This window comes from Centropristis striata, chromosome 13, assembly GCF_030273125.1.
Source record: "Centropristis striata isolate RG_2023a ecotype Rhode Island chromosome 13, C.striata_1.0, whole genome shotgun sequence".
Classification (NCBI taxonomy): Eukaryota; Metazoa; Chordata; class Actinopteri; order Perciformes; family Serranidae; genus Centropristis; species Centropristis striata.
The window spans coordinates 29,685,834-29,694,175 of NC_081529.1; the positions used below are offsets into that span (position 1 = coordinate 29,685,834).

General features: G+C 36.2%; 1 protein-coding gene across 1 annotated transcript; it reads right to left on the bottom strand.

The window, feature by feature from the left end:
- Positions 1-1,962: 1,962 nt before the first annotated feature.
- Positions 1,963-7,701, bottom strand: syngr2a (synaptogyrin 2a). Its single transcript, XM_059349011.1, has 4 exons — positions 7,482-7,701; positions 4,873-5,110; positions 4,589-4,725; positions 1,963-3,330 (listed from the first exon to the last, which is right to left on the bottom strand). The coding sequence occupies exons 1-4, from the start codon at positions 7,578-7,580 to the stop codon at positions 3,118-3,120; spliced, it is 687 nt and encodes a 228-aa protein (XP_059204994.1). The 5' UTR covers positions 7,581-7,701; the 3' UTR covers positions 1,963-3,117.
- Between the last annotated feature and the right edge of the window lie 641 nt (positions 7,702-8,342).

Here is an 8,342-nt window from a genome sequence, read left to right on the forward strand (position 1 = left end):
TGACGACGGCAGCGTGCACTGCCTGCAGGGTTTGTCAAACGGTGCCTTCAGGTGCCCTCGGAAATTTGAGGACTAAGAGCCTTAAACCTCTATCCAGGAGATTTTGGTTCAAATTTGTCAGCTTCTTATGCATTCATTTCTGTCTCTGTTTAGCATTTTCAGTCCGTCCTTACATCACATGCATGGCGCATTTTTCTCGACACAAGTTTGGCTATCAGTCAGATTTTTCATTTTTTTGAAATTACGAGTATAAAGCTGCCAGGAACGTTTCTATGGAAATGTACCAATTTATTTCACTATTTATACAAACAAAACAGCAGGAAATAATGAAATAAATAAATAACTATGAAAACATCAACAATCTATTGGCATGTAAATTAAAAATAGTTTAGTACAAAGAGAATTCACATTTTAAAAATGGTCTAGAAACATAAATGGCGCACTGTGTGAAAAGCCTTCAGCTTGTCTACATATGATATATAAATAAAGTTATCACTGTAAATAAAAGATGCTCAGTGTATTTTCAATAAATAAATGGACTCCAGAGGGTTACCTACTTGTTTTTTATTATTATTATTATTATTATTATTATTTTACTTTTAATTCAAAAAAAAAACTTTGCACAAAAACATTCCATAAAGGGAGTTCAGTACAATATAAGCAGTTTTGAGTGATGACAGAAAAATGTACAACATTTGCTGTCCTACAAAGCCTGACTGCAGTAACTAAAATTTTGGTCGAAATTGAGTTATAACTAAAATGAACTCCTTGATGTCTGTTTTATCTTGTGACAAAGTTTTAGATTTAAATTTTACTTTATTTCAGAGAAATAATGATATAAAAATTGTAGTAACTACAAAAAAAAATCTAAAATAATAATTCAACAATATATTGAGGATATATATATAACAATCTGAGTGGTGCCATTCTGCACAAGTACTTTTACTTTTCACATTTTAAGTACATTTTATTTGCTGATATTTTTGTACTTTAACTTTAAAAAATTTTGAATGCAGGACTTTTACTTGTAATGGAGTAATTTCACAGTCTGAATACTTCTTCCACCACTGTTATATATTATATACTAATATATATATATACCAATGCATCAATTTTTATAAGATAATCAAAAATCGTATTCTGAAAAGTAATTAAATCTGTCTGACAGTTGTAATGCAGTAACAGTATTTCCTTCTGAGATGAAACGGAGTAGAAGTATAAGTTGCTTAAATGAATCAGACAAGTAAAGTACACCTATCTTAAATTTGCACATAATTATAATAGAGTCAATGTACTCTGTTATCATGCGCGGATTTAACTGTGACCGTTTAACTGACATTTCCTTGGTTAAAATTTAACTTTATTAACCAAGTTTTCATTGCTTACAAGTAGCAATTTACTGTGGTATCTTGGATCATTGTTGCCTCCTTGTTAAAATAGAAACAAAATGTTCAAAGCAAGGTTTTATGTATATCTAAAGAAAGTTTCCCATTTACTAGTAACAAAATTAAATAAGATCATTGAAAATGTATTACAATACATTTTATCTTACAACAGTAAGGATGCAAAAGATCTCAAAGATATTCAGTTATTGTGTGTATTTACCCCCAAACTTCATCTGCCAATATTGAAACCGATTCTGCAGCATTTAATGTGTTAAGTATATAAAAGTGGTCCCAACCTTGATAACGGGTAAACAAAGTAGATATAATTCAAGTTAGGCTGAATATTACTATAATATTAGACTAGATAAAAGCTGAGAATACAAATATTAAATTTGTTTTTGATGTTCTCCTGTAAAGTATGCCTTTATCTTATCTTTACATTGTTACTCGGTTGTCTCCACAGTTCACACGTTCCTCCACCTTCACAACACAATCACTACTCAAATATTTACCAAGCGGGACCAGCCCTGCAGAATCCGGGTCTTTGTTTCAAAGAAATTACGAGCTGACTCGGAGGTTCAAAACGAGAGCAGTTTTTATTTGGCAAGCCCCGTGTGATACAGAATACTGTATGAAGGCACTTTAATGGGGAATTATTGTAAAGCCATTGAGTTGAACAGTGAAACTGCAACACGTGCAAAGGTACAATTACAGTGTAAGAAAAAGCAAGAGGAAAAAGTGATGTAGAAAAAAAAGGTTTGATTGTCAGATACCAGGACTGAAATGATTAAGTAAGATAATAAATATATATCAATTTACCACAACATGACTGAATTCCTGAAATTGAACTATGGCTAAAACATTTTCTGAATTGGATTTTTTTTTAAAGACAAATCAAGAAAGGCACAATAAACTTCTACAGAGGTAGCGGATACAAATCAATGCTTTGGCTACCTTAAAAAAATAAAGCAGAATACCAATTCTAAAAATGGTAATTGTTGCAGGATTTCAAACATTAAAATTAACAATGCAAGATCGGATATTGGCAGAAATGGACTGTGCTGTTCAGTGTTTAAAAGCCATTTTTTAGTGGTTGATTATTAAAAAAAGGAAGAAAAACATGGCATTACAGTAGTCACATTTCCATTGCACCCATTGATTAAATACTATGGGTTTGTTCTGTGGTCGAAAAACAATATCTAGTGAACTGTGGTATTGAATTGCTGTATATGAATGAAAAAAAAATGCTGAACTAAACAGTAACATATTCATAAAAACATTCTATGTTCCATCTTAAAATTGCAAAGTAGATTTCCCTGCAACAATGTAAATCCTAACCTGTTTCTTGATTAGTGCTTTGACATTAACAGCTCGCACTCAGAAGACAAACAAAAAGGGCTATGAAATACCTATAATTGGTTTGGTACAAAGACAACAATGGCACGGTCATCCTCTCTCTTACCAAGACAATCTCCTTCTCAAAAACAATTTTTAAAAAATCAGAGTTCACCTGCTCTGTGTGGCACTTTGAATAACACAGCAAACATCCACCACACAACTTAGAACAATGACATGAGCTAAAAATACATCAGTGCACCCAAAAGTATGCAAACATGTTCTGCAGGAAGTAAATGGGAGTGCAGTTGTAAATAAAACCATTGGCACACACAACCATTTTTTTTCTTAGAAAGCGCACTCCCGTGATGAATCCATGTGCTCGAATCTCAGTCTTTTAATAAGCTGGAGGCTGGTACTCCCCCGGCTGCTCCTGGCTGTGGGAGAAAGGTGACTGCTGGTAGCCCGTGGGGCCGCTGCTGCTGCCGCCGCCCCCGTACGGAGAGGGCGGGTATGGAGTATTGTGGTCGTTGGCTGGGTCTCTGTACTCCTGGTCAAACTCGCTGACGCCTTGGCGGTACCTTCCAAAAGCAAAGTAGGACAAGAGAGCCTGTTGGGAGAGGTTAACAGTTAGTAAAACCAGCAAAGATAGCACGTACATGTTCTTAAGACACAAGAAAACCAGCTAAAAATAGACAATAGACTCCATTCCCACTGCCAGGAGATGAGTATGTCTCTGTTTATCTTCTGGTGCTTCACGTTAGGCGTCAAGAAAGTGTCTGTCTTACAACTTCCAGACTCTCTTAACATATTTGCTCAATTTAACATCTATTTTTCCCGTTACACAGATAACACACCTAAATCATGAAGTCTAACTTTGCATGACTCATAGAGAAACATTTGCGACTTCTGCTGATATTTAACTTAGACAGCTCTTCTGTCAACCAAGTTAAATAAACTAGAGTAAGATGTTTAATGTCAGTGTTTGACATGCTGAAACACCGCCAGCCACGCAATCTTTATAACTGGATTTCATTAAATCAGAGTTCTGTTTTGTGAATTGACACATTTATCAGAAAAAACTGAGTGCACTGTGCAATGTTTGATAGGTGAATTTACATTATAAATAACGACGAGACAAATAAAGCCTTCAACTGTCTTCACATTTTTTTATCTCCTAGATCAGGGATCAGCAACCTTTACTAACGAAAGAGCCATTGTTAGCCAAAAAGAGACAAAACATGTTGGAATGGAGCGGCAAACCTTATTTGGAGCCTTAATGAAGATGAAATAGCCTACTTAGTCTTAATTAGCCACCATTAACAATAGGTCATAATGAGCATTCATTAATATGATTTTGTCATAATGTAGCGAGAACCCAAGTGCATCCTAGTTATGGAAAACTCAAAATTGACAAAAATTGTTGACAAAATTTAGAGCTTAAGGCGCCAGGGTGTAGACTTTCGTAATGCTATGATAGATATTAGAGTTGACTAAAATGTGAAAACATCTTTTAATGCTTTTCAATTCAATTTTTACAATTGAAGAATACAAATAGCTTTGTTTTCCACAGAGAGCCAATGCAGAGGGCCTGAAAAGCCACATGTGGCTCCGGAGCCTCAGGTTGCCTACCCCTGTCCTAGATAATTTAGGATTTTTTTACGACTCGTAAACAGACACTAATTCATTCAGGGAACATGAGAAAGCTGATGAATTCACATGACTGCAGAGTCATTTATCCCTGAAATGCCAATTGAGTAGTGTGTAGTGTATCTGTGTTAGTGGGTTGTTGCCCAGTGGAAAAGTGGAGTTTTTACACATGTCTCTGGCAAATTTGCCACACATTGGGGGTGATGAAAAAGGCTCACCCAGGTAATGATTGAAAAGAAGGAGAAGGCCACCACGGCCCTGGCGGCGTCACCAGACACGGCAGCCTGGTCAATGGTTTTGGACCACTGGTTGGCGAGGACACAGAAGCAGATGAACCACAGGAACGTCCAAGCTCCTGTCCCCGGAGGAAAATTATTTAAAAGCAGAGAAAAAAACAGTTAGATGAAACATGATGATAGCATTAAACTCAACAAAGCTGCACTTCCTGTTTTTGGTTCCTGTATTTTAGAATGAGCAGTCTGAAGTGAAACCTGACTCTCACCTGAGAAAACCAAATCTCCCATAACAATGAGTTTTCTCTCCTTGGCATTGCTGATTTGTGGGAAGTAGGCGTCCAGTATGAGGAAGATAACACAAGCCAAGAAGGCCAAGACTCCGATGCCGACCCCGTAGCTGCAGGCACTGTCGTTATTATTAAACATGCATTTGGTGTTTTCCTCCCTCGTAGGGTTGACGTAGCCTTCTGCTGTGATGGTTGCAAAAACCACGATGGAGAACAACTGCAGAGAAGGGACACAAAGAGTTAATGCCACGGGGGTGTGTGTGAAAAATGCATGTTTTAAGTCAAGCAGCTGCAGGGGCCGCGTGATTCTCATCACATGATTCACATTACAAGAAAGCTTTCTTTAAAACATCTGTCAAGCTAGTTCAGACAAGTGAAGTTGAAAAAAAGTTTAAATTCTTGAACTTTTTCAATAAATGGGCTTCAAAAGAGAGTCAAATCCCTCTGTGAGTGACCAATGATCCTGATCCACACAAGATCAACAGCAGCTAACATAAATGATTCATCTTTAGTACAGCCCAGCAGATATTCTTTAGTTTCTACTTCTAAAAGGTGAAGATTTGCTGAATCTTTGAGTTTTTCAATTGAAGACATTTGTGTTTTGGACTGTTGGTTGGACAAAAAAACCCATCCGGTATCCCCTATCATAAAGATAATTGTTACTTTCTGCTCTACATTCATATTTCACAGATCTTGGTACACCTGCACACACTAACAGTTTCTATTAAAACTAGAGCTGTAACAATAAGTCAATTTAACCAATCAAACTACTTGCTAATCAATGAATTGTTAATTTTTTTCATGCAAAAATTACAGAAAAATAAGTTTTCAGCCACTCAAATTTGGAGATTCCCTGCTTTTCTCTGTTTTATATCATTTAAACTGAATTATTTGGGGTCTTGGGCTGACAGACTAGACATTTAAAGACATCACTTAATTAAATAAGTGCTAATTAAGGATTATAGACCAAGTGATGAATCCAGAAACTACTTGTCAGATTAATCTAATCAGATTAATGAACATGATCATTAGTTGCAGCCCTATTTCAAAGTGATGACAATATCTTACAGATGATGTTTGACCTGTTAGTGCCTTATGTTCCCTCTCACACTCCCATCCTTGGCCTTGTTTGTTCAAACTTCATTGAATATGAAATGACTTGCCTGAAGAGACAAGGGAGGCAAACTCTGCATCTTCTTTTCAAATGACACCTTTTTATAATAGCGTTTTATAGTCATTTATTTATAATTTCTATTGTTTTAACTTAGTTGTCTGCTTTTAATTGTATGTTGTTTTGATTAGGATCACTTTGTTAATGTGTCATAAAGAGTGAGATATATTTAATTTAAGTTTATTATTATATGATAAAGATTTCACCATAAATTAACATAATCTAGCTCACCTATAATGTTACAGTGAAACAGTTACACATTTCGTCACACTGTTAAAATACTCGCCCAAGTCATTTGTTGTCAAAATTATTATTTTTGCCTAAATCATCTCCTCATGATGCCGGCCACCTATGGTAAAATCACCTACGTCCTCAGCTGAGCAGATCATGTGATTTTACCCCTTTAAGATAATGGCCTATGTCAAGTGTGTGACTTAAGCAGATGTATTATGCCAAAGTCAAAATTAAATGTCACTTAGGCAATTTTTTTAACATGCCTTTGTGACTTAAGCAATATATGGTAACACTTTATTTTGAAGGTGTCTACATAAGAGTGACATGAGTGTGTCATAAACATGACATGGGATGTGTCATGAACATTATTGACACTTTGAAGTAACATTAATGCTCATGATACTTGTCATGTCATGTTTCTGACAGGCTTGTGTGACTCTTATGTAGACACCTTCAAAATAAAGTGTTACCATATCTTGCTTAAGTCACAAAGGCATGTTAAAAAAATTGCCTAAGTCATTTATTTCTCTTAAGTTACATAATTTACACACAGTGTTATTACTATGCCAATAGCCATCCTTTGTTACATCCTTTTTGAGTGAAATGATCAATAAATGTTATATGTTACACTTTTGGTGAAGTTTTTTGTGTTTCCTGCAAAACTTGAAAAAAATGATTTAGATGATTATTTTAACAGGGTGACGACTTGACAACAACTGAGCAGGCAGGTAGACAGCAACAGATGACGCGGAGTTTCAATTCCTGATATTTTTTTATGTTTTAAACGCTGTAATCATTCCAGAAAAAAGAGCGACATCTAGCGCGAGTTTTTACCTCACTTTTTTTTCCACTTTTAATTGTAGAATAAGTGACAAAAAGACAAACAAATCGAGCATCACCAGGTGGAAAACTGGCAGTTACCGTAAGTGCGGTGACACAGCACTGGACATGCTAGCTAACATTAGCTAATACAAACAAGAGCGCCAGAAAACAGTCTAATTTTCACTTTATTTAACATTTATTAAATATTTCAACCTTATAGCCACTTCGTGTCCAGTGTTAGCATCTTATATAGCTAATAAACCACATGATTGGCTGCTTTGCGTCCACCCTGGCAGCTCACATCTGTTAACAAAAACTGTGACAGCTGGCTAACTTTGATGCTAAAGTTGGAGCCACTCACCCAGCTCAGGCAGCGCAAGATAGTTTGAGGCTGTTTTATGAAGTTGGCGACATCAAAAGCACCACCAGCCAACGAAGCCCCGTATGCGCTGCTCTGCATCTTTTCGATCCCAAAAATGCCGTTAAAGACGAGCTGAAGAGTCTTCCTGTCAAAGTTTGGACAGTTTCGTTTTGTCAAGCAGCTTCCTGAAAACTTTTCAAAGACCGCCCCTGCTGCGGTGCGTTCAAGTGCTCCTCGTAAACGGCAATCAACAACTTGAGTAATAAGTACTATCGTGATATTAGTGGTGTTTTTAACGTCACAGCTGCCTCCTAGAGTTACACAGACCCTTTTTAGGCTAAAAAAAGATCATTTTTAGGCTAAATTCACATAAGATATCCAGTTAAGCCAATGGATGAGGCTACAGGGATAAAACAATCACAAATCCCATGACTATTTATTTTACAAGGTGCAAAGGTTGATATTGTCCGATAATAAACGCTATCGGTATCTGCCCAAATGCAACAGCAAAGGCAACAACACAACGTCACACTGTTAAAAAAATCGCCTAAATCATTTTTTGTCAAAATTTTTTTTTTCCTCAATCATCTCCTCATGACGCCGGCCACCTATGGTAAAATCACCTACATCCTCAGTTGATCAGATCATTTGATTTTACCCCTTTATGATAATGGCCTATGTCAAGTGTGAGACTTAAGTGGATTTATTATGCCTATGTCAAAATAAAATGTGACTCAGGCAATTTTTGAACATGCCTTTGTGACTTAAGCAAGACATGGTAACACTTTATTTTGAAGGTGTCTACATAAGAGTGACATGAGCGTGTCATAAACATGAAATGGGCTGTGTCATGAACATTAA

What these genes read in the sequence shown, in the direction of transcription:
- syngr2a (XM_059349011.1), bottom strand. Translation starts at nt 7,580, where the DNA reads ATGCAGAGCAGCGCATACGGGGCTTCGTTGGCTGGTGGTGCTTTTGAT. An exon ending in GGGAGATTTGGTTTTCTCAG is followed by an intron (nt 4,726 to 4,872) that starts GTGAGAGTCAGG and finishes CTCCGGGGACAG; the next exon opens with GAGCTTGGACGTTCCTGTGG. An exon ending in TCTTTTCAATCATTACCTGG is followed by an intron (nt 3,331 to 4,588) that starts GTGAGCCTTTTT and finishes CTCTCCCAACAG; the next exon opens with GCTCTCTTGTCCTACTTTGC.